The sequence below is a fragment of the Megalobrama amblycephala genome, linkage group LG11 (assembly GCF_018812025.1).
Source record: "Megalobrama amblycephala isolate DHTTF-2021 linkage group LG11, ASM1881202v1, whole genome shotgun sequence".
Taxonomy (NCBI): Eukaryota; Metazoa; Chordata; class Actinopteri; order Cypriniformes; family Xenocyprididae; genus Megalobrama; species Megalobrama amblycephala.
In genome coordinates this window covers 36,730,896-36,757,455 of record NC_063054.1, presented here as the reverse complement: position 1 = coordinate 36,757,455, position 26,560 = coordinate 36,730,896, and the positions used below count along the sequence as shown (strand labels likewise).

The following is a 26,560-nucleotide window of genomic DNA, read 5'->3' as shown; positions in this document are numbered from 1 at the left end:
CTCAAAAAAAGTGAAAGCAAAGGACATTGCAAAGGGGAAAACTAATTCAGCATTATGCAACAATCAGAAAGCATTTTATTATTTAATAAAATCTCATAAAGAGGAATAATGAATGTTGACACTAAAGTCAAAAATCAGTGCATTATCTAATAATCAGTAGGATTTAATCAAATCCAACTGTAGAACTGTGAACAATACTCCCCTGTCTGACATGCTTTGACAATGTCCTGCCAAAACTGCATGAACTTTTAGAGGTGCTTTTATAAAACGCTGGCAACAGCAATGTTAGCACTTTATTTCAATGGTTCCCTTTAGGCATTCTGCTACCTATAAGTTCTTATGCAACATGTCAACTCTCATTAGAGTTTTAGTAGACTAAGTTAGAATGTACTTGCAATGTTAGGCTACATTCAGACTGTAGGCAAAAGTGGCCCAAATCCAAATCAGCCACTTCCATATGTGGTCCTTAATCAGATTCAGGTTGGATGTGTTGCAATGCGACCTCAGTCTGAACAGTCAAATCGGAATTCATGCGTCACTCTAGATCAGCACTGATGGACATCACTCCAAAGATTTATATATCGGTAGTTCTTTGAATATGGAAGACGGCAGTGAAGTTAGTCATTGGAGGACGGTGAGCTGTTATACTCATACTGAAAGTATTAGGCCGTGTGTCCTCCAAAGCCTTTTTAGCCAGCCGAAAACACTAGGCACTACGTTCTGTGAGTGCTTGAGAGCACTTCGGCACTGTCTAATTTCACAGATAGTTTGTGTTGATGGGTGGATGACATGACATACAATTCTACCTGTGCATAATGTCATACACTAATGAAAATGGGTATTTGTTAAAAATGTATATATTCTTATGTTGTTCCTCTGACAAGATATTATAACAGCATACCATAGCTTTAGTTGTTGTATAAAGACAAAGTCCCTTTAAGACAAGTCATTTCACTCGGCGGCCATCTTTGAAACGCCTCTCGGGCATCCTGGGCATCATGCAATCTCTTTGAATGGGGAAAAATCAAATTCTCCAAAACTGTTCGCCAACCTTACGATTAAATTTCATATTTGAAATCACCAATGAAATCTAACAACAACCGGCTCATAAATAAACGCTCGAATCATGACAAAAAAACTGTATTTTTCAGACTGGATCAAGCTAATGCGCATGCGCAGACCTAAATGCGCGTCTCTTCGGAGGCTCGCGTCTGACTGTTTCTATAGAAACCGGTGATTCTAACGGCCGCTGAAGTGACGCGTGATTTTACCAGTCGGCGATTGGCTCTTATTTAGAAGGCGGGACTTATTCCGCCATATTGCGCGTTACACTTTCTCCCATTCAAAACAATACCAGTGACACGTCTTGTATTATTCTATAGTCTTTGATAAAGATCTATACTTCAAATTTTTATTTAAACATCAAAATTGTCATATGGTGTGACTGTCCATGCTATGTGTGACCTTACTAATATGACAATATATCTCAGCAAAGTATAAATAATTGATAGATTTACAGATTAAGTAACAGAATTATGCATTTTTAATGGACACAGAAAGTGTTGATGTCTGTGCATGATTTTTAAGCAAGTTCTGGCCAAATACATTTTGTCCATAAAATGGGCGTCATATGGCGTGACATTACAGTCTATATTTTGAACGGGCAATAATTTGGACATCATTATGATGAAGAGGTCCAAACTCAACCAGGAAGTTGCAATGTCATCTCTGGAGTGGTGGGAAGGTCATGAGGTGAGTTCTGACTTTTTGATGTTTAATTAAAAAGCTCTGTATCTGATTTTCTCATTAGTATTCAGTGTTTTGTGTCTTATGGTGTGACATTATTTACATAAAATTTAAACACTTTTTTAGTTTTGCTTATTAATTCTTAAAAATCATTGTTGCCATGTGGCTGTTTACATGCTAAGTAGCTGTTTTTAGTTAACCAAGAGATTATCTTAACTGAACAAAACGTCATATGATATGACCGTTTTTCCAAGTCACACCATATGATACATTTGTCACGCAATATTACATACACCTTTTTTTATGATAAATAAATAATCAAAACATATTGAAAGAATTTAATGGTGAACATTAAATTACCCATACTATTAAAGGGTTAGTTCACACAAAAATGTAAATATTACTCACCCTCATTTCGTTCCACACCCATAAGACCTTCGTTCATCTTCTTAATGCAAATTAAGATATTTTTGATAAAATCTGATGGCTCAGTGATGCCTTTATTGCCAGCAATGTCACCGAACCTCTCAAGATCCAGAAAGGTACTAAAAACATATTTAAAACAGTCATGTGACTACAGTGGTTCAACCTTAATGTTATGAAGTGACAAGAATACTTTACGAATCGAATCAGTGGTTCAGAGCACCAAAGTCACGTGATTTCAGCAGTTTAGCAGTTTGATACACAATCCGAATCACTGATTCAACACAAAAGATTTGTAAATCTCAGAAGCTTCATGAAGCAGTGTTTTTAAATTGCCCATCACTAGATATTGTTGAAAAGTCATTTTTTGGAGAGGAGGAGGTCCTGAGGGAAAGGAGGAAGAGTAAAGAGATCATGCCAGTTCACACAGAACAGACACCTACTATAGGGAAAAATAAAAGTCTAGGTCACAACCTGCATACTAGTGTAACTTCAACACAGGATACTATTATTAAGATGGTGAACCTGAAATGAACGGTTAAAAAAAATCTTAATCGTTATACATTTTTCATTAACAGGTATAAAGAGAAGAAACAAAGAAGAAAACTCGGGGCATTCAGTGTGCATTCCCTTCCTCCTTCAAGACAAGAGAGAGATGTGAAGAGATGCATGAAAGAAATACAGAAAAATAACAAAAAAAAGAAGTGAATGCTATTATGACCCCTCCATCTCTTGAAGCATCTCAGATTGACTGGCTCAAGTTTAATATGGTCTGAAATGTTTTTGGCTTTTCATCTTCCATGTTTAAAGATCCGATGTGAATCTGTTATTATCCGTTATTATTCCGTTAGTATCCTTTATTACTAAGACTATAATTGTCTATACATTTTCAATCTAAATCCTTCGATTAATTGTAAATTGATAGTATTTTTTATTGTTTAACAATTATAATTGTTGTTACAACACACTGTCCTCTAATTTTAAAATGTTCATGTTTCTTGACATGAGATGGTGTTTGATTTACTCATATTTCTGAGTTTCATAAATGCAGTTTTAAAATGCTGTTAGTATGTTTGATGATTTTCAGTCCTATTAATGTTAATTGAATTCATTGAATGTTGAATACATATAAAATACACTTTTTTGCATTGACAAATTGTGGTGTGGTGCAGTTCGTCATACTTGGTGTGACACAATAAAAAGACTTTTTTAGTTAAAAATCATAAAAAAAAGTCAATGGAGCAAAAGAGAAATATCAGCAAGAGTTACAAGCATTTTGTTAGATTTATAACAGGGTTTGTCAGAATTAATCTAAAATATCTGGAAAGGCTGAGGAGAGATGTCTTACTTTTGCATGATGATTTAGAAAAATAATAAAAAATCTAATGGATCTGCACCAAAAAAAAAAAAAAATCTTAAGATAGTAATGATAAAGATTTATGGTGAAGTTAGAATATCTTTTATGTCACACCAAATGATAATTTTAGGCACAAATGCAATGAATAGATCCAATTTCCAATACAAAATCTAAAAGACCACATATATTTGTGGGAATTCAAGAGTCAGTACAACACAACTCAATATTTATTTTGCCTAATATTTGAAGTAAAAAAAAAATGTTTTTTCAGGCTTACATGTCAACCACCCAAAGGGTGAAAAATCCTGGAATGTTTTCATCAAAAACCTTAATTTCTTTTCAACTGAAGAAAGAAGGACATCTTGGATGACATGGAGGCCAGTAAATTATAAGGAAATTTTATTTGCAAGAGAACTAATTCTTTAAGACTTCTGTCTATAAGTAAAAGTTTGTCTCAGCAGCTTTGTGAATAGTTTTTAAGAGGAAACTCTTGACTAAGAACTTTTACTGCAAATTTAGGATAACTCTCAGTGGGACGATAAAATGTTTTGTGAATACGGTCCCTGGACTGCAACCAATTCACACTCGAATCTCACATTGGTCACAAGATTATGTGAAAAATCAGATCTGAGCATAAATTAGAAGACTGAACCCTGGCGAGCAGAGATCACATCCCCTCCAAAGACCTGTTTTGGAAAGACATCCTGTTTCTATCTGGAGGAAACAATAAAATCCATTATCAGTTTTGGAGCTATCTGCACCATTGTTTCACATAGCTGTAAACAGAATGTTAATCGTTATGAAAATATAGACTAATGTATGGACTAGACAGTCTGAAAGAGAAAAAACAGGTGAGCTCTAAGGAGATAAGATAACGCCAGTTGTGCAAGTCTGAGAAAAACAAATGAGCTGGTTTGAGAGTTAAACGTGCTGTGTGTGGACTGCGGCAATAAAACAGTCTTTGGCAGAACATGCATTTGGATATTAGGCCTCGATTCCAACCAGAATCAATCCATCTTTTCAAAGTTTATAGGTGTTTAGTGTTGATTTCAGCACTCATAATATCAGTGATTAAATAAATGTCAATGATCCAATAAAACCTAACTGTGCTTTTCATCACTTACCAACACATCTTAGAAGAAAGGGTTCATATTTAGAACCTTTCAGTGGTTCACTCTAAAAAATCTCTATCCAAGCCTTTTGGGTCATTTTTGGGGGTTATTTTTCAGTGTTTGGGTAGTTTTTGTGTTAACCAGATCCTGGGTCAGACGAAACAACCCAGGGGTTGAGTTAATTATTTGCGACCTCTTCAGGCTCCGTCAAATTGGCGCATGTCTTTGGTAAAATACAGGTTTGTGTACATTTTATGTTATCTAAAAATTCGTTATTGTTCTGAATATCGTTTAATTGTATGCAAAGCAACACACACAAGTGTCGTGTCTGTTTTTGCGCGTGATGGAAATGCCTGATGCTTGCATAAAATTGTATGATTTTATTCCAAAATATACAGAATATAGTTATGTTAAAATATGGATGTTAAAATATGTTCTCAGACTTGTACCCTGATTATTTATGGACAGGTTATGGAGTCAGTCACAGTATTTTTCGGCTACGAGTGAAACTCAGGCGGCGGTCTTAAGTTATCAGTTCCCCCGCCGAACGCGACTCATCTCCGGCACGAGATCCAGCGCCGTTACGGTGGAAACAGGACAACGGAGACTGGTCTATTACGCTTGAATTATTTCTAAATGTTTAATTTGTACTTCTAATATTTGTTAAATGAGCTTAAATGTATTTAAGAAAACAATATAAAATATGCTATAGCCTACTGTAAAATATAATCGAAAATATTATAGAAAGGAATTAGGCTATCATGCAAACCCGTATTTAAAAAAAAGTTGATGGGATTTAAGTTAATCCGTAAACATTCATTCATGTATGAACTTAAAAAAAGAGGGAAAAAAAGAAAAGAAGAAGCAGCTATTATAGTAAAAATGAATCAACTCAATTTGCTGGGTAAAATGAGGCCATCATATGGGTTGTTTTTAACCATTGTAAAAAAACATGGAAGACGCGACGCCGCTTCCTTCCATTGTATTGAACTGAAGCCAAAATGGGCTGATGAATGGGCGCTGACACGTTACGCAATACGTCAAAAAAAAAAAAGTTTGGAGCCTGGGCATGCGCAGAAGGAATCGTCAGTGGAGCCGGAGGCGGAGTCGCGATATCAAACTTCCGCCCAGACGACTGCGTCATCATTCATGTATTTTAAATAGACTATAAAAATTATACACAATTTAAAAGTCTACCTATAAAATAATAGGCTATTCTGTTTCTAGAGCAATTTTTGAAACAGCAAATTCAGTAGATAAAATCAATATAATATGCCACTAGAAACAACTCTAAATCGTCAGAAACGGCCCAGATAGCAAACTGACATAGAATCAACGTAGAAACGACGTTTCTCGTGACATCGAAACGACGTTGATCTCCGACGTTGATCCGGCATCAGTTTGCTCATCGGGGTAATGTTGAATCAACGTCAGACACTCCATTCAAATCTAACGGAAAATCGACGCAATTGGTTTGGTTACCGAACGTTGAAACGATGTTGATTTTCGGATGGTTGAAACGACGTTGTAGAATCAACACATATTCAACATAAAATCGATCTAATTGGTTTGCTTACCTAACGTCGAAACGATGTTGATTTCAGTTGAGTGAAACGACGTTGTAGATCAACACGAATTCAACATGAAATCGATCTAACTGGTTTGCTTACCCAACGTTGATGTTGATTTCATTTGGGTGAAATAACTCTATACAATTAACACATTTTCTACTTATTTAAAAAATCTCAAAACACTTAATACTAAAAGATAAGCCTGTTTACAAAATAATCACACATCACATTCAGTTAACATTGCTTTAATATTTACAAAATACAGGTACAAATAGCTTACATCGTTAGAGCATACAAATCTTCTATACAAGACTAACATAGAAAAGGCATTTACTCTCAAATACACACAAAGAGGTATACAAGTTAATTATTAGCTATTATAAATAGTCTCAAGCTACAAATTAAAAGCAATATTTACTCAAGTATAAAACTGGTCATGTTCTTTTGTACCAAATGTGTTATTTTTATTGGAGCACAAAAGGAGATGTAAGGCAGAACATAAAGAGACTGACAGCCTGAGTCAGAATTCACTATCACTGCTTCTTTTCTAATGGTGACTGAGACTATATGACTCTCTCCTTTTTGTGTTCAACAAAAATAAAGACATATGGGTCAGTAGATGATTTATAAAGAAATCTTACCCTTGAAAATGGAGGACAGAAGAATATAGCAGATGAATTGGTTTTCCTTTGCAATTAAAATGTAAGTTCCTTGCTCTTGTAACAGGGATGTAAACTCATCAGGGGTGAAAAGGGTGACAGATGTAACCCACAATTTCAATACAATGGACAATAAAATATATATTTTTAATTACTTTTTTAATTTCAAGGTTTATGAATATTTAAATTTATTTCATAATTATTATTGACATTTATATCAAAATTAAAATATTTCATCTTTATCTAAATGTAAACCAGTGTCAATTCATGAAGTGCCCCAATGATTTAACGGATTCACTCCTGTAATTGGATAAATGCGAATGTCACTCCTGAAAATTTGCAGTGCAGGTGGTTCTCTAGCAGCATAAAAATAAAACTGAGTACAGAAAGCAATGTGCATATTTATTATAATATTGCTCATTTATTATAAGTCTATAGCCCCCAGCTGTTAGAATAGCGACTCAGTTATGCACATGCTGTATTGTATCTGGCATTATTGTAGTGAAACTGAGCAACTGACAGTGGAAGGTGTAGGCAATATTTCAGTGAAGTCATCAAAATGTTTTAGGAGCTGAAAACTTAGTTCCTTTCTCTCTCACAAACACAACAGTTACACCTTTTCAATTTCAGAGTGTCTATTTACATAAAGTGCAAATAGCGTCCCTGGTTGGCAAACGCTATTTACACTAGCTTTTGGGCCACTCAAGTTTTAAAAAAGAAGCACAGAAGGCAACGTCTTCAGTGACACAGCAGTAGCGAGTAGGGAGTTCTGGCTTTTGATGCAGGTTCAAATCTGCCTTTTGCTAAGCTCGCATTTATTTTCAATAAAAATGAAAATAATGTTCTAAAAGAGGAACTAAACTGAATGAGTGTTTAATAATATTAAAAGTGTTTATTGGGTAGGGTTAGGAGAAGGTGTAGGGAGGATTTTATTCTACCAATAAGGCAGCATCCATTTAATCATTTTAATAAATACAATCATTTACACTCTATATTACTGCATCCTGTTAATGTACAAAAATACTGAGGTGCAAATAGTATCTGCCAATATTAAGTAGGCCTATAGATAGCATCTATTTACTCTTATTGCAAAGAATTGATACTTTACATGGTGTAAATAGAATCTATCACTATTTTCACCTAGTGTAAGAAAATGTGCTATTGTCACTTAGTGCAAATAGCCACTGCCTTTAATTTTTTTCATTGCAGGTGCACTAAACCTATTCTACAAATCACAAATTAAGAAATTCATAAGCTCAATTTTTTTGTAGATCAGTAAAACTTTGGCCAATCATGCACATTTATGGAAGTATTTTAATGCCAAATGTTTTTGAAATAAAAAGCTTGTTGAATTGCACTAACTGGAAAAAAAACATGCATCACATTAGCTGTGCTTGCATTTAGATGCATTGTATTTTTAAGGCTTGCATTTTTATGGGCTGAAATTCAACATGGTCGTATATTTAAGCTGTGAATATTTCAATAAAAAATATTTCACACACATTTTCATTATTAAAAATTCAATAATTTATTTTCACCTTTCAGATTTCAATTCCAAAATATTCATTCTGTTTAAAAATACAACCTATAAAATTCGACTAGCAATTTTCAGTCCATTTTATTTCGCTTTACAAATTCGCTTCCACAAATTCAGTGGTTCAAATTCGACAGAAAATTCAACATTTCACATCCGGGGAACTGCAGGAAAAGCAGTAGAGTGCCGATGCATGATCTCCATCTGCTGTTAGTCGACTTCACCAGCAGGCGCCGCTAGCGGCTGTTTACAAAGACGAGCAACGGCTAGTAAGTCATCATTCATTCATAAAAGCGGATTTACAGAAATGGAGCAAGCGGTAAGTGAATGTGTGATGATTATCAGGGCCAGTATAAATGCAGAAAAGCTGATAAAGACACAAAAGCTGCATTTATGTTTAATTCAGTGTCTTTACGGTTACTTTCCCTGTTTAGTCTACATGTAAGCAGCTTTCTCTCCCGTGAACGAGATTATAACGTTATTGTCCGATGCTGGTGTACAGATATACATTAAATCTGAGGTAGACATATATTTCTCTCTGTTGTTTAGTTTCCTTAACTTTATATCGCAGCACTGTGTTGTAATACTATGGTTTCCCTCATCCGTCATAGGATTCCCCTGCCATCAGGACATCTTAACACAGCTTAATGGACTCGTGTACAGTGATATAAAAGAGCAAACTCGCACCTCGTTTGTGATGTAAGTTATACTATATAGGCTCCAAGAAAGCAGATACTGGCATAAAGTTGTTTTGACGCTGAACATTTGATTTTCGCAAATTTAGGGACCGTCTCTAAAGTTACGATATTGGTATTCACGTTTCTACCTTCAGTAGCGTTTAAAGAGAATGATTTACAGTCACAAAACCAACTCTAAAGTGTTCATCTAGGTCTCAGGTAATGCAAACCTTTTAGATTTTTGATGCTTATTAAAATAAAAGGTAACACTTTATATTATAGTTAGTTAATATGAACTAATAAAGAACTGCACTTCTACAGCACTTATTAATCTTTGTTAATTTTAATTCCAGCATTTACTAATGCATTATTAAAATCAAGAGTTGTATTAACATTAGGTAATGCACTGTGAACTAACATGAACAATGAACCGCTGTAATTTTATAAACCCTAACAAAGATTAACAAATACAGTAACAAATGTATTGCTCATGGATAGTTCATGTTAGTTAAGACATTATGATCCATCCATATTGTAAAATAAACTGTCAAGTAATATGTGAATATTGCTATGTATTTCACTACTGTATGGGATCATACAAAAAATGCCATAATTTAAAGCTCAATAGCATTTGACGAGAATGATTTACAGTCACAAAACTACCTGTAAAGTGTTCATATGGTGTCAGGTCGAACAGTGATGCGCCCTTCTCTCTCTCTCTCTCTCTCTCTCTCTCTCTCTCTCACTCACTCACTCACTCACTCACTCACACACACACACACACACACACACGTTAGGTTTTTGTGAATTGTGGGGACTTTCCATAGGCTGCAATGCATTTTATACTGTACAAACCGTACTTCCTATCCCCCTACCCTACCCCTAACCCTAAACCTAACCATCACAGGAACCTGTGCATACCTTTATTTTCTCACAAAACCACCATTTAGTATTTTTAATAATTAATTTACATTGTGGGGACCGGTGGCCGGTCCCCACGATGTAGGTGAACTCAGGTTTATATTACATCGTGGGGACATTTATATACATCCCCACGATGTAATATAAACAAGAACACACACACACACACACACTTGAACTCACACAAACTCTTGTACGCACATGCACATGCATATTCAAACACACCCCACTCAAAGTACATGCATATTATATACTATTTCTATTTTTTAACACGTTCATCACACAATTCATTCTACTTCATTTTCATTTTTCCTGCTCATATATTATCCTGCTTATACAAATTTTACATTGTGTTGCCAAAGCATGTATATGAGCAGGAAAAATAAAATTAACTAAGTAGAACGAATTGTGTGATGAATGTGTAAAAAGAAAAAAAGAAAAGAAAAAAAGTATGTGCATGTACTTTGAGTTGTGTGTGTGTGTGTGTGTGTGTGTGTGTGTGTGTGAGAGAGAGAGTGAGAGAGAGAGAGTGAGAGAGAGAGAGAGTAGGGCGCATCACTGTTCGACCTGAGACCTAGATGAACACTTTAGAGTTGGTTTTGTGACTGTAAATCATTCTCTTTAAACGCTACTGAAGGTAGAAACGTGAATACCAATATCGTAACTTTAGAGACGGTCCCTAAATTTGCGAATTGACGTTCAGGGTCAAAACAACTTTATGCCAGTATCTGCTTTCTTGGAGCCTATATAGTATAATCTACATCACAAATGAGGTGCGAGTTTGGTCTTTTATATCACTGTACACGAGTCCATTAAGCTGTGTTAAGAGTTTTATATGTCCTGATGGCAGGGAGCTATGACGGATGAGGGAAACCATAGTATTACAACACCGCGCGGCTGAATTAAACACTGAATTAAACATAAATGCAGCTTTTGTGTCTTTATCAGCTTTTCTGCATTTATACTGGCCCTGATAATCATCACACATTCACTTACCGCTTGCTCCATTTCTGTAAATCCGTTTTTATGAATGAATGATGACTTACTAGCCGTTGCTCGTCTTTGTAAACAGCCGCTAGCGGCGCCTGCTGGTGAAGTCGACTAACAGCAGATGGAGATCATGCATCGGCACTCTACTGATTTTCCTGCAGTTCCCCGGATGTGAAATGTTGAATTTTCTGCCGAATTTGAACCACTGAATTTGTGGAAGCGAATTTGTAAAGCGAAATAAAATGGACTGAAAATTGCTAGTTGAATTTTATAGGTTGTATTTTTAAACAGAATGAATATTTTGGAAGTGAAATCTGAAAGGTGAATATAAATTATTGAATTTTTAATAATGAAAATTTGTGTGAAATATTTTTAATTGAAATATTCACAGCTTAAATATACGACCATGTTGAATTTCAGCCCATAAAAATGCAAGCCTTAAAAATACAATGCATCTAAATGCAAGCACAGCTAATGTGATGCATGTTTTTTTTTTCAATTAGTGCAATTCAACAAGCTTTTTATTTCAAAAACATTTGGCATTAAATTACTTCCATACACATTTCTTTGTGTATGATTTTGTGAATCACCTACACTGTTTGGCTATTCTCATGTGGTAACATTAAAGAAATATTAAGTGCTAGCTACAAAACAAACAAACAAACAAAAAACAGTTTGTAATAAAAAAAAAACATCATACATAAAAGAGACTTGTATCCCTTTAATATAGACTAAAATACTGAATGTCAAATAGTAGCATTTATAATAAATATTTAGCTACTGTTCATTTCTTGCCAAAACCATACTTCTACAGTGCATGGTAATTTCGGGGTGGTGCAGTGTTGATTACTGATTGATTAATAATGACAAGATCAGATTGTCAGATTGTATATCTTTACATTTTGAATATATTTGTTAAAATTTGAATTCATGTTAATAAAAAAGATACTGCAAAGTGTGACATCATATCAGGACTGTTACAGTGTCCAAAGAACACGGCTTAAATGTGAGCATATCAATTTCTTAATTTGTGAAATAGGATTTGTGCACCCCCAATGAAGAAATTGAAAAGGTGTAGCTGTTTTTGTAACTGGAGAAAAAAGTTTGCAACTTTTAAAAATCCTTTCAAATTTTTAAATAAAAAAATAATTTACTGATGTATGACTATTCTTTAAAATTAGAAATCCCACTGTCACAGGTGCTCAGTTTTGCTATAATAATACCCGCACAGAACATGGTAGTAATCAGCCATCCATTTAAAAGCAGAGGTCTTTGTGGTGTACTGTTGGTACATATGTCCAGGCCAACATCTGATGTCCTGATGCCTTCAACTGGGGATCCCTGAGAACCTGCAATAGAAATAGTACAGATCAAAATCATACATCATACATACCCATTACAAAGTATCTCATCTGGTAACACAAATTATCATTCCAGGTTTAGTTTAAGTTTAGCTCAATATACAATATTTGTGGCATGATAATGCCCAAAAGAAATTATTTCAATTCGCCCCTCTGAATATTCCTCAAACGTGGCATTTTGTGAGATAACCAATGACCTTGTCACGTCTTCTTTTACATTGTAATTTTCATATAAGAGAAATAATTAATGCAAAATATGAAACATCCATGCATTTACAAACCTCATTTGGATAAATACAATAGTGGAAAACTTGAATCAGTGATACACAGGAAAGCCTGTCAGTGATGTGCTGTAAAGTAAAAGGAAAGACACTGATAACACTGTAAAACTGTTTTCATAGTGGGTCCTTTTATAATAAAGTCATTATATTATGTTTTTAAAAGATCTTGTTAATTTTGTTTAATAATATGAACAATATTAATAGTAGTAATAGTAGTAGTATATATAAATGCTAGAAAAATTTCACCATGAGCTGTTTGCATGTAAATGAACATAATGGGAACAGAAAGTAAAAAACAGCTCCATCTGAAACTTTTCAATCAAATCAAAGGAGTACAAGCTCCTGTTCTAAAGTTATAGTACACATGGCACACAAATGAGAGGTAGTCTCTCCCTAATCTTACAAAATAACAACCATCCTGACAAACACATGTTGTATGAAGACTAGAGTTGGAATAAAACACCCCTCCTAATCCTCACATATCATATAAATGTGAATATGAAAAAGAGTTATTTTTGTTTCCCCTCCTCAAGTCCATATTGTCCTTTCATCTTCAGGAAGCCATCTTTCAGCCTCCATGCAGTGGTTGGGTAGAGCTACATTAGGTTAGGACAGCCTTAAGAAGTTATTTCATGTGACTAATAGAAATTATGTCATATGGGTAGGGATAAGTATCTTACAGTTCTAACGGTATTGCTACTGCTACTTATTGATCGGGTACTTCAACGGTATTCTTATCGGTTCTTTTTATTATATACAAATTAAGAACATAATTAACATTGCTTTATAGATGAAATCAACTGAAGATAAAAGACATTAAATCTCTCAAGATCTCAGCAGAAGAGGATTAAACAACTCTAAACAACAACTAACACCGTGTCTATACCAGACATGACTTTTTTTGTGTCGCGCCTCAACAGCTAAAAGCTGACCGACTGTTGCAAAGTACTTGGTCTACGTCAAAAATAGAACCGGAAACCAGCTTACTGTCAGGAATTTGTTGTGTTGCGTCACTACTCATCCAGTGTAGACAAAATCACAGATTATAACAGGTTCTATTATTAAACATGCTGAGAAGATGTTACTGTTTATGTGATCACAGATATATCGTACATCACAGCACACATGAGCTTTGAGGCAGTTTGTCTCAATCGAGATGTGTTATAGGCTGCCCACAATATGCGCGGCAATATCCATCGGCAACTGTAACAGATTTTAGATTTTTGAATTTCATCTTGGGATTTCAAACAGAAACCAGATTTTTCTTACCCCCCCCCCCCCAAGAAATATTTTATGTAATTTTAATTATCTAGAAAAAGCATTTTGATTTAACAATTTCTAGATATTTGGAATATAAACAATACGAAAATATTAAATAAGAAAATCATTTTTTGTAGTGCAGTACATTTTTAAATATATCTCCGATTGTGTTTGTCTAAAAGAAGAAAGTCGTATACATCTAGGATGGCTTGAGGGTGAGTAAATCATGGGATAATTTTCATTTTTGGGTGAACTAACCCTTTAAGGTCTTTTTTTTATCTTTGGTTGATTTCATCTAAGGCTGTGGCTGGAAGTTTTTCACTTTTTCTGTTGTTGTTTCTTTCCTTCAGTAATTCTGCTCGTTAACAGCAGGACTGGTTTACGTCACGTGACAAGCATTGATAATGACACAAGAGTGGGTAACTTTTGTCCACCTCGTCTATAGGCAAGGACTAAAATAGAGAAATTTCATATGAATTAATATTGATTCTGGAATAATTTTTTTTTTTTTTTTTTTTTTTTTAAATCATAAACAAATTGCGATAGGTGAATCGATTTTTTTTCCCCAGCCCTAACATCTATATAGCAATAATGAAAAGTGCGTGTAATTTCTCCAGTACCGACGGCAGAACCAATATTGTTCAAGATTATCGATACTCCGGTCTTTCATAATTTAGCCCCCGGGGCCTGTTTAATACCAGATTTCGGTACCCATCCCTACATATGGGTGAGTTCATAAGGATGAAAGCTTGTGTCAGTCTCTTGATTTGTGACTGTGCAGCTATTGTGAAACTCACCATCTTCATGTATCAAGTGTGAATGGCATCTTGTCCTGAAGAATCACAGCTCCAAACGCTAGAGATTACATCTCATCTGGTAACAAGAGCATAGTACAGCCATAACTGTAAGAACCCTAATGATATCTTTACCCCCTAATATTGCATTGATGATATAAATTCAAACATATTAGAGGCTAAGAGTATGAGCAATGAGTAAGCTGCCCAGATTTCTGAGAAAAATAACTTACATGCCTAAAGTTGTCGACCCCCTGGACCACAATCAGCATTTGTAAGTAAAAAGTATTTAAGAATATATCAGTAAAAATACATGCACGTATACAAATAAATAAATACCTTTGAGTGGAACAGTATGGCGTCTCTTCACTTGAAAACATAACTCAAAACAGACCTAGAGAAATACAATAAAATAAATTAACGACCATGATATCCTGTTATCATAATAGTTAAATAAATGATTATAACTATAAGCATTATAACATTATACTTGTCATCTATGTTACCTCATTTAGCTGATTATTTAGCCTACAGGCCTTTCAAGGACAGTCTCACTGAAACAACCCGGGGTTAATGATTTTAAAATGTGAGACTTCTTTCAAAAACAGGTAAAAACCTTACAGACCCACAACTTTTCAACAGTAGTGTGCTGAATGATTGAGGTTTTGCTTACTATAGTCATCTGGTTCATGGCCTTTGACAGGAGGTAACTCAGCTCTGCTGGGGTGCAGGAGGCCATCAGCATGGAAGGATCTAGGAACACAACATGCAATTTGTCACAGAGCCAACAATATTTATTACAGGTTTATTACAAGTAACCAAGCTAGAGCAGAAGTGGGAAGAATAATATACATAATATTAAAAAATAATTTCTTAAGTTAACAGAATTTATATTTTTAGTATTAGAATTCACTATTGTACATACAGTGTCACTTACATTTGAATGTCAAAGACTTCTTAATAAATTAAAAATATAATATAATAATAATTTTGCAAAAGAAAACTGCAGATGCATGGTGATATAGGTGAGATATATTGTGAAATAAATGCATATTAAATTATTTAATGAGCTTTCTCAGTTCACCTGTGTTTCCTCCTCCTCTGTCAGCTTCTCCTTTGTTGTAGAGGGGGTTTTCTGTCTCCCCTGAAATTACATTAGAGATCAAAACATGTTTGAAATAGTTTCAGCTAATTTTCGCGCTCATGTAAGTGACGTCACCGATTAACGGTACAGCAAGCCATACTTTTAGTTTAAATAAATAAATATGTTTACTATCATTCATTGATAACTTGCCAGCAAACCTTTACAAAACTATCAAAACACCTCATCTACACATAAAGACATGATTAAAAGCCCAAACTTACAGTAAACAAGGGCTCAGAATATAGTTAGCCAACCGCTTCTGAAAACGGTTGAGATGCTAACGGACTTTTTCAAAGACACTAAATCATTTCTTTTAAGTAAATATTCAACAGAAGTGTGTCAGTTACACTTAAGAAAAGTGTCAGGAACAGTTTTATATACTATGTGTGTGATTTTATGGACTAAACTTACCTAAAATCCGTGAAAACAACAGCGAGACGGAGTCCTGCTGCCTGACGTTTCCCCGTTTCCATGGCAACTCAGATCCGCTCCAGCGTTTGAAAGCGATTCGAACGTTCAACGCGCACGCGCATTAAAACACGCCGCAGTCACGCAGCATACAAACATAAACATGCAGAATTATAACATTATGTAAATAAATACATCTATAATTAAAACAATACATCATTTAAAATAATTACAGAATTATTAAATCATGAATTTAAAATGCATTTTGTAGTTCTATCGACCCATTCGTGCAAATTGGGAAAGTGAAACTTTAAAAGAACTTTTATATTTTTTGAAAACGTGCTTGGAGTATTTTTATACCAACACTTTACTTTTGTTATATATATATATATAAAGCCAGTTTTTTTGTGCTTTCAGATTCTCTTTAACTGTAAAAAATAATAATAATAAAAAAATAATAATAATACAATATATTAGATTTTTTTCATGTCCACTACAATGAGCACAGGACGGAAGCAACAACAACAAAAAAATTGTAACCATACAGTATTATGAGATAGAGTTCAAACACAGTATGTGAACTAGCGTTGAAGATTTTGATTATAACACATATACTGAAACAATGAGCAATGACAATCAGAATGAAAAAATGTAAGATAGGATGTAGTCTGAAAAAACATTTTGATTCTTTTTGTTGGTCGAGTGGGTGAATTATGTGTGTACTTGCTGGTTTTGATAAATATGTAATTGTGTGCATATAGCATCCAGGCATCTGTGTGTGTGTGTGTGTGTGTGTGTGTGTGTGTGTGTGTGTGTGTGTGTGTGTGTGTGTGTGCGCGTGTGTGCGCGTGTTGCTTTGTGTACACTCATAGTCATTTCACATTCGTTGTTTCACAATATTGTCTCTTGTTAAAAACTATACATAACATGATTCATGAATAGGTTATATTTTTTTAAATATATGTTTACATATGTACACAGGCCTATTTATACATGTAACATGAAGATCAATTTTTAAGCTTTATGTTCTATGCATTTTTAAAATATAAACAGTAGGCCTATATATAGCCTATATATATATATATATATATATATATATATATATATATATATATATATATATATATATATATATATAAATTTATAAATACACACACACACACATATATATATGAAGAATTCAGATGCAAAAGCCTCTAAGTGCCATCTGAAATTCTTATCAAATTAGCATTTTTATGAAGCTTATATGTTTATGTTCAGTTATTTCACTTTAATGGCAATGAAAAGGACCTATTAATTGCCATTCAAGTGAAATTACTGAACCTACGAGCTTGATAAAAATGCTCATTTTAGAAGAAAATTTCAGACGGCACTTAGAGGCTTTTGCATCTTAAGTATTCATATAATATTAACAGTGTTTAACATACAGTATGTTGCATTTATGATTTTCATTAACGCTCCTTCTCGTGTGCTTTATGACCTGCCTGCGATACCGTTTGAGCAATCTTCGGTAGGCTATGCTTTCATTTAATTTTAAAATGGATGGCATCGGACAAAAAAAAAAAATCACGGAAACTTTGAGGACTGCATTTTATCAGTGTAAGAGCCTGCTAGATTTCGCTGCTCAGCTATGTGGATTTATTATAAATAGCCACTTCTATAAACTTGTTTAATTTACTTAAATAGGGTTTTTATAATGAATTAAAATTATATCAGTAAATAAGACAAAAGACATGCACGATCCTATTCCGTCCGAAAAGAGATTTATAGTGCACGCAATGTCCGATTCCTCTAACCAAGTTTCAACATTTATCAGACGTTATGATTTCGATCATATGCGTCGGCGTAGCTATCAGTTGATGAAACAACCTCATTTCGACATTGAATCGATGTTATATTTTCGACGTAATAACGTTCTGATGTTCCGATCAAATAGTGAACGTTGAATCAACATTGAAATTTGATCGGCGACTGATACTGATCTTTACAACCAAAAATAAACGTTGAATCGACGTCTGTTTGCTATCTGGGGGTCCTGCCATTTTAAATCAAGTTCAACTAACATTACAGGAGATCGATTGCTGTAATTAGAGTAGGCTATCATTAGTTTTGTCCTGCTAATTATTATTTTATACCCATAAAAATAATAAGTAACTGCCAGATAACGATTACCTGCTTTTTCCTGACATGGTTAACATTAGGTGTGTTATCTTCTTAACTAATAACATTTATTAATTAACGTTAGCTTATAACGCCCACATTTAATGTTACAGAAAAAAAGTTCAGTGATCCGTCAGATCCTGTAGGTCGGTTAGTACAGTTTACTGCTGAACAACTCATTTTGTTGGTGTTAAATAACAAAGAAATCGAAAATTAACAGTTAGTTAATACATCTTCAGTCTCCCCTCGAAGCTCCGACAGTCCTCAGACAAGCTGTCAATCAACTTCGAATCACGACGACACGCCCCGTTTTTATAGCATCAAATTGCTAGCTAAAATCTAAATCATCACAAAAACGAACAATTGAATATATATCAGCGTGAGAACAACTACCTTAAATGACCAAAACCATCTTTCAGAAAGTTTTATTTGAAGCAGAATTTATTTTTAAGTTTTCACTGAAGTCTCATTCGACTGCATTGAGAGGGCGGGGTTTATGACCTGTACTGCATTCAGCCTCCAGGGGGCGATCAACGAGCCCTCAGCTTCACTTTTCAGGACGTATGAGACACACCCGTTTTTAACCCAATGTTTTTTAGAGTGTATAATCAGGCCTAATTCATTGTTTTAATTTTAATTAAATGTTATGAATCAGCTTGTAAACACTTTATCAATAGAAAAAATATCGAAACAACCCATTAAACAGTATTATGCAATCATTTTAGGAATTTCTTCATATATAGAACCTTTTTGACATTAAGGATTCTTTAAAATTGAGTCAAGAACCCTGGAGTTCACTGAACCTTTTTACTAAGAGTGAGTTTTAGCAGCAGATGCAGAATATTCACAAAATGAAATGTGTATGTGGTTTTATTGCACAACAAGCTGATGTGTGTCGATGCTTTACAATCAATTAGTTCTGCATTGGGTTTCCTCAGAAAGCATGCAAGCACAAACTGTTTTATTACAGAAAGTCACAAAATTTCCTCTTTTGTAGAAGTCCGAAATGGTTTAATGACCATCTGACCCTTTGTACACTATTTAAAAGAAGTCATTGCTAAAGATCAGATTTATGTGAAACAAAGTTCCCTTTCCCCCTTTGGTGCTCTCCGCATGTCGGTCAAAAATGGGATTTTATGGAACTAAGTTATATTTATGCAGTAGCTATAATCCATTTATTCACTTTTTGAGCAACTTAAACTGTCATAAATCTTGAACGTTTGGCCTCTTTTTAAAGAAAACACTTGGCAGATTATTGCTGAAGTAAAAAAAGTTTTAAAAAGTGAACTTATAAAAAGTTGGGCTATAGAATTTTACGTTTCTTGTTATGAAAAATGCACAAAAATACTATTTGTATTAAACTGTGAGAAAATCAAAGCCATAAATAAAAGTTGTGTTCCAAATTTGAGGTTGATATCTCAAAAAATGAGCTTTTAGTAAGATTTTGTTTGGGCGCAGTACCGAACGATTCCTGTAGGTGAAATTAGTTTCCCATTAATTTCCAATGCGTTCATTTTTGACCGCGAACAGTGTGACTATTTATTTTTCATAACCATTTAACCTTTTTGAATCATGTCCATGATTTGTGTGTGTGTGTTCACATTGCAATTGGCAAAACCTTTCCAAGTTTTGTACCATTTCGATGAAGTAAAGTCTTTTTAATAAAATCTCAAAGCTGAAAGAAGCTTTTGCTTTGACTGTTGGAAAAAGCTTGTGCCTGTCTCTGACCGCTCCATCACATGTCCAGAGACGGTGCTAAACCCTTGCAATCAAATTAAACTGAGGCCTGTTGCACCATAACAGTATGACCTTTGTTTTAAGGCCATGAACATCCTGGGAACTCTGTGTAATTAAGTTTAATTAGTGAATGTTTTTAAGAACTGCAGTTCCACCCGATAATTAAATAAACCTCAGCTAGACCTCAGTTTATTGGTTTAATGGGCGAAACCACTTCATATGAATTATCCTGTTAGTTATTGGCCTACATAACTTTGACCGGATCATTGCAAATATTAAGTCATCCTTATGCAATGTATTTTATATTTGATTATTCTTGTCCAAAACACTCTGTTACTGTATATACACTGAATTGTCAAGCAAATGCATGCAATAAACATTGTTCATCTGAAGCATGACAGTTCTGTGCATTATGAGTACTTTGCCAATAGGGGGAGTCAGTCGATTTTTTTTTTTTTTTTTTTTTTTTAATTTAAACATTTCAATTAGTTAGTTGCAGGAAAATTACACACTTAATCTATACATTAAGTATAATTGCACATCTTGGTCCTCCATCATTCAAATGCATTCAGTATTTATCTGTTATCATGAGTGTTATTTTTTGAAACTCAACACCTGATTGGCTGTTGGTTTCCTGCTCAGTGAGAACATGATTAAATCACACTGATACAGTCATTTATGTCTATTGGGTTACATGAGTTCTGTTTTTTCTGAAAGAGAAATGATGTAAGCAGTGGGTTTAACATATAATATGATGCTCTTCTTTTGCCATCTAGAGGCGATCTGAATAATCAAAAGAGCTGCAAGGCTGGTTTCACATCTTTAACACAAGTCTTTCTTGACTGCTAAACACCTGGTTTCTGTATGTCTGGACACAAAAGGTGCTTTGTGTTTTTATCTTTTGTCATGTAAAGGTTGCAGAACATCTGATAGAGTCCTATCCACACACACACACACACACACACACACACACACACACACACACACACACACACACACACACACACACACACACACACACACACACACATTCACTTATTTGAATTTATCCAGGCATTGGTGTTTGAAAGGCTGTTTCTGTGTGTTTTCTATGTGACTTATTTTTATTTATACATTTTATATGAAAAATGTAAAGGGGGAAACTACTTTGATATTAAAATTAAGATTAAGACGTCCTTTTTAAAAATATTTTTATTTGTATATATTCAATTGTCTTTAACTGTAAACACACATTTCTCTATATATTATGACCAACAGTTATGCCAATGACAATTAAATATTAATATCTAAATGGACTAAACAATTCTAATCACACACACACACAAATATATATATATATATATATATATATATATATATATATATATATATATATATATATATATATATATATATATATATATATATATAATACTAATGATACAAGTAATATATAAATGAAAGATCAATAAATGTAAAGCAAATAATAACAAGTATGCATTTTATTAATATATATATTAATGATATATTTATATATTAATAATATATATAATATTAATAATATATATAATATTAGTAATATTAATATTAAAAATAAAAATTGTAAATAATAGTATAACAATTAATATATCCTTTAATGAATGCCTATATCAACAGATATTACTGATATATTAAAAATTAATCTCTGTATATATGACCACCAATGACCATTAAATATTATATTTAATATATATAAATATTTTACACACACACATATGTATATATATATATATATATATATATATATTATATATATATATAATATATATAAATATTTTACACACACACACACATATGTATATATATATATATATATATATTTTTATATATATATGATATATATAAATATTTTACACACACACACACACATATGTATGTATATATATATATATATATTTTTTTTTACACACACACACATACATGTGTGTGTATATATATATATATATATATATATATATATATATATATATATAAAATACTATATATATATAAAATACTAATGATGAAAATAATAATATATAAATGAAAGATCAATAAATGTAAAAAAAACAAGTAGGGCCTATGCATTTTGTTATATATATATATAACAATGAATATATCCTTTAATGAATGCATAATAGGCTATATGAACAGATCTATTAACAGATAGTATAAAACATATCTTAAGTGTGTGATGTGTTTCATGACAGAGTGTCTTGTGAGGGAGTGAGGAGGAGCGATCTCGTGTTCCTGTTGACTGTAAGTACACGTCAGCGGTAGAGACCTCCTCATTCTCAGATCACTTTCTCTTCCTGTTTCCAACTTTGTTGCACATGACACTTTATCTGGGTGAGTAGCTCGCGCTTTACAAACAACGACATTTACAACAAATGATCATCATCGCGCACTTCGCTTGATGAATCGCGCACTTATTTCGCGCGTTCACATGACAAAACTCACTCATGAACTTCTCTTGACAGAACGATGTTCGTGTTTCACCTGTGAAAATGCCCGGATTATGCCCACAACAGACGTGTAACAGCAGTACATAAGGTTTCCATGGTGCTTTGACATTGAAAATGAGATTCCGGTTGTTGAAGAAGAACTTTATTGTGTTCCTCGTCATTTTAGTTGTGTTTATAATGTTGTTTTATTCCATAAGACGGACTAAAGATGATGCAAACGTGGATGTGACTGAGAAAGACAGCACACAGACTGCTGTAATGGGTAAATTTGAGTTTGGCAGCATCCAGAGTATGAGAAAGTCCATCTATGACAGCAACTACAGGCAGATCATTCAGAACGGAGACAAATTTCCATTGGAGCCGGAGGCGGTGGTCGTCGTGCAAGTCCACAATCGACCGGCGTACCTCAAAATGCTCATACAGTCCCTGGAAAAAGTCGATGGAGTACAAAACACGCTCTTGATATTCAGCCATGACTACTTCTCAGAGGAAATTTCCAACATGGTCAAGGGAATCACCTTCTGTAGGGTCCTCCAGATCTACTTCCCCTACAGCATCCAGCTGTATCCAAACGAATTCCCAGGACAAGATCCGAGAGATTGTCCGAGAGACATTTCAAAGGAGGACGCCATCAAGAAGGGATGTTTGAACGCAGAACACCCGGATTCGTACGGACACTACAGGGAAGCGTCCATCACTCAAACCAAACACCATTGGTGGTGGAAGCTGCATTTTGTGTTCGAGCGAGTGCAGGTTCTTCGCGGATACAATGGATACGTCGTGTTCATCGAGGAAGACAACTACCTTCTGCCAGATTTCCACAAATACTTAAAGTCCATGATCGAGGTAAAGAAAACCAGCTGTGGGGACTGCGACGTCCTCGCACTGGGCAACCACAATGGTTTATCAGGATTTCACGAGCTTTCCAGCAAAACGGAGACGGCAGGATGGCTGTCCACCAAGCATAACATCGGAATGGGAATCTCCAGAGAGCTCTACTACAAACTGATGGGATGCAACAACGCGTTCTGCACCTATGATGATTATAACTGGGACTGGACCCTCCAGAACTTGTCCGGTACGTGCGTCTCGAAAGCCCTCAAGGTTCTGGTGGCTCGTGGAAGCCGGGTTCTTCACACGGGCGACTGCGGCCTGCATCAGAAGGAGGATTGCCGGCCGGAGATGGCTCAGGAAAGGGTGGATGCGGCACTTAAAGAGGCTCATTCTGCGCTTTTCCCTCCCATACTGACAGTGACGGACCACGGGCCGGTGCAGCATCAACCTCACATGAAAAACGGAGGCTGGGGGGACGTTCGCGATCACACGCTGTGCATCAACTACGCAGCTCGACTCTGAGCGGGACGTTTGAATGTGTGCCATTCAGAACATCAGGGTTACATGTTGCAGGTTAACGATTTTGCTTTCACCAAAAATAGGGAAAATGTGAGTATGTGTATATTTGCAAATGGAAAAATGTCACTCTAAAAAATGCCGGGTTAAAAACAGCCCAAGTTGGGTTGAAAATGGACAAACTCAGAGATTGGGTTATTTTAACCCAGCGTGTTTGACCCAACCTGCTGGGTAGTTTTATTTAACTCAACTTTTGATTAAAAATTACTGTATTTCTAGCTTAAAATGAACCCAAAATAGGTTGGAAATTAAAAATCTGACATAATTACTAGATGCATCAATAATAATCAGAAGGTGAACAGCAATTTAATAAATGTTTATTGTTTAATTATTATTCATTAAACTTGTTAATAATTGTTCAAATATTAAACATATTAATAAATGTTAATTTCCAACATATTTTGGGTTGATTTTAAGCAAGCAATATAGTCACTTTTAATCAGTAGTTGGGTTATATAGAACTACCCAGCAGATTGGGTCAAACATTTAACCCAACTGCTGGATTAAAACAACCTAATTGCTGGGTTTGTCCATTTTCAACCCAACTTGGGTTATTTTTAACCCAGAATTTTTAGAGTGGTGAATGCATCTCATGAAAAACAAAAACAAACAAACAAAAAACAGGTTGATTTTCACCCCAAATCAATTGCTTCTTTAATTCCCATAGGCTACTGAAAGAAATTCACTCTAAAAAATGCTGGGATGTTTCAAATATGGACAAACCCAACCCAACCCAACCGTTGGGTTAAAAATTTAATTTAAAAAATATAACCCAACGGTTGGGTTTGTCCATTTTTGACCCAAATTTGGGTTGAAACAACCCAGCATTTTTTATTTTTAGATTACAGGATTTACAATTTTCACTCAGAAATTGCTAGTAAATTTCACAAATAATTACAAAGAAACACTGAATTAAACATGGAATGTTTAAGTAAAAAGTTTTTAAAAACATATTTTTCCCCCAGTGCATCAACTTTTAAAATAATTTAAATTAGCATACATTAATGTCCCATGATGTATGGATACTTTACACTTTGAATAATCTCTCATTGGTGTTTTGCATAAAGATAATACGATTTCGCGCGTTCACATGACAAAACTCGCTCATGAACTTCTCTTGACAGAAAGATGTTCGTGTTTCCCCTGTGAAAATGCCCGGATTATGCCCAAAAATATAAATTAGCGTACATTAAAGTCAGTACAACAAATACTACAATTATGTATAGATACTTCACACTTTAAATAATCTTTTTGCATTATGATAATACGAATTTGGAGGGGAAATGTGCTTAACTGTGTTGTAAATAATGTCACAACACTATAATATTAATGGTCCTGCAAAAACTGGCTTTATGTTCTTGCATATTGCATGATAATATCAAACATCTCTCTTATTGATTCATTTGATTTTGCGGTGAAAAGTGAGCTGGATATGCTGACAGGTTTTCTGCGTCTCACAACTTTAAATGTCACAACATTACTGACACTTGAAAATGATCATGGGGTTTAATGCATGCATATTGTGCATTTTAACGATTCCTTTTCATCACCAATCATAAACCTTCCAGTGAACATCTGTGTTTATTGTTCTGTTGTTAAGTTTGATTGTGACATTCCTTTTGTCTTCCGTTACTGGTGTTTCCTAAAAATAGATCTGTTTCTTCTTCGGTTGCTTATTTTTTATTATTTTTTTAACATCGGGGCATATTTTGGTGTTTTTTTTTTTTTTTTTTTTTAGATGTGTGACTTTTATGAATCACTGATGAATTGTAATGTGCCTTAAAAACATGCTTTAATTTTGCATATGACGGTTTGCATAATTTGCATTCATGCTTTCCTCTGGTATTCCCCGTCCTCTCTAATCTGGGTTACCTTTTCTTCTCAGACAATCATTTGATAATTTCTTCCTTTTTTGACGTCAAGCTACTGTTGCCTTACATTGTGTTTAATATCTTAGAAGACAAGAATGATCATGCATTTTTTTTTTTTTTTATTTAAGGACGGTTTCACAGACAAGGCTTAGATTAGGCCTTAGTTCAATTAGGACATTTAAGTTGCCTTTATTAAAGTGCCTTTGAAATAAACATTACTGATGTGCATCTTAAGACAAAACAATGGCTCTGACATATTTTAAGATATGTTAGTGCAAGTTGCTTTCAGTTAAACAGCTCAAACATGCATATTAGTCTGTGAAACCAGCCATAAACCTGCTATTTTTCCTCTAAGACTGAGTAATGCAGTTATACAGGTTCAGATATTTATCTGTTTATCTTTTCTCAACTGAGATGCTCAGCATTTAAAGGGATAGTTCACCCAAAAATGAAAATTCTGTCATCATTTACTCAAAACATACATGAGTTTCTTTGTACACACATAATGGAGGATGTTTTGTAACCAAACAGTAGTGGAGCACCATTGACCTCCATAGTATGGACAAAAATACTAGTTTGGAACAACTTGAGGATGAGTAAATGATGACAGAATTTTCACTGTTTGGGTAAACTTTCCCTTTAAGTGGAAATTGGGGTCACGGCAACTCAAACTTTCCTGGGA

General features: G+C 34.3%; 1 protein-coding gene and 1 long non-coding RNA gene across 4 annotated transcripts; one reads left to right on the top strand and one right to left on the bottom strand.

Annotated features, from left to right (window-relative positions):
• Positions 1-11,531: 11,531 nt before the first annotated feature.
• Positions 11,532-17,289, bottom strand: LOC125278545. 3 transcript variants are annotated; one of them, XR_007187172.1, is made up of 9 exons: positions 16,242-17,289; positions 15,771-15,830; positions 15,360-15,439; positions 15,193-15,240; positions 15,026-15,080; positions 14,920-14,940; positions 14,690-14,765; positions 12,633-12,701; positions 11,532-12,339 (listed from the first exon to the last, which is right to left on the bottom strand). It is a non-coding gene; the product is annotated as an uncharacterized LOC125278545 (long non-coding RNA). The 3 variants fall into 3 exon arrangements; XR_007187170.1 differs by lacking the exon at positions 14,920-14,940 and having other exon boundaries at positions 11,533-12,339; positions 16,242-17,285; XR_007187171.1 differs by lacking the exons at positions 14,920-14,940; positions 15,193-15,240 and having other exon boundaries at positions 11,533-12,339; positions 16,242-17,284.
• Positions 17,290-22,347: 5,058 nt separating this feature from the next.
• Positions 22,348-24,734, top strand: LOC125278544 (alpha-1,6-mannosyl-glycoprotein 2-beta-N-acetylglucosaminyltransferase). Its single transcript, XM_048207802.1, has 2 exons — positions 22,348-22,481; positions 22,613-24,734. The coding sequence occupies exon 2, from the start codon at positions 22,712-22,714 to the stop codon at positions 23,951-23,953; it is 1,242 nt and encodes a 413-aa protein (XP_048063759.1). The 5' UTR covers positions 22,348-22,481; positions 22,613-22,711; the 3' UTR covers positions 23,954-24,734.
• The last annotated feature ends 1,826 nt before the right edge of the window (positions 24,735-26,560 follow it).

What these genes read in the sequence shown, in the direction of transcription:
- LOC125278544 (XM_048207802.1), top strand. Translation starts at nt 22,712, where the DNA reads ATGAGATTCCGGTTGTTGAAGAAGAACTTTATTGTGTTCCTCGTCATT.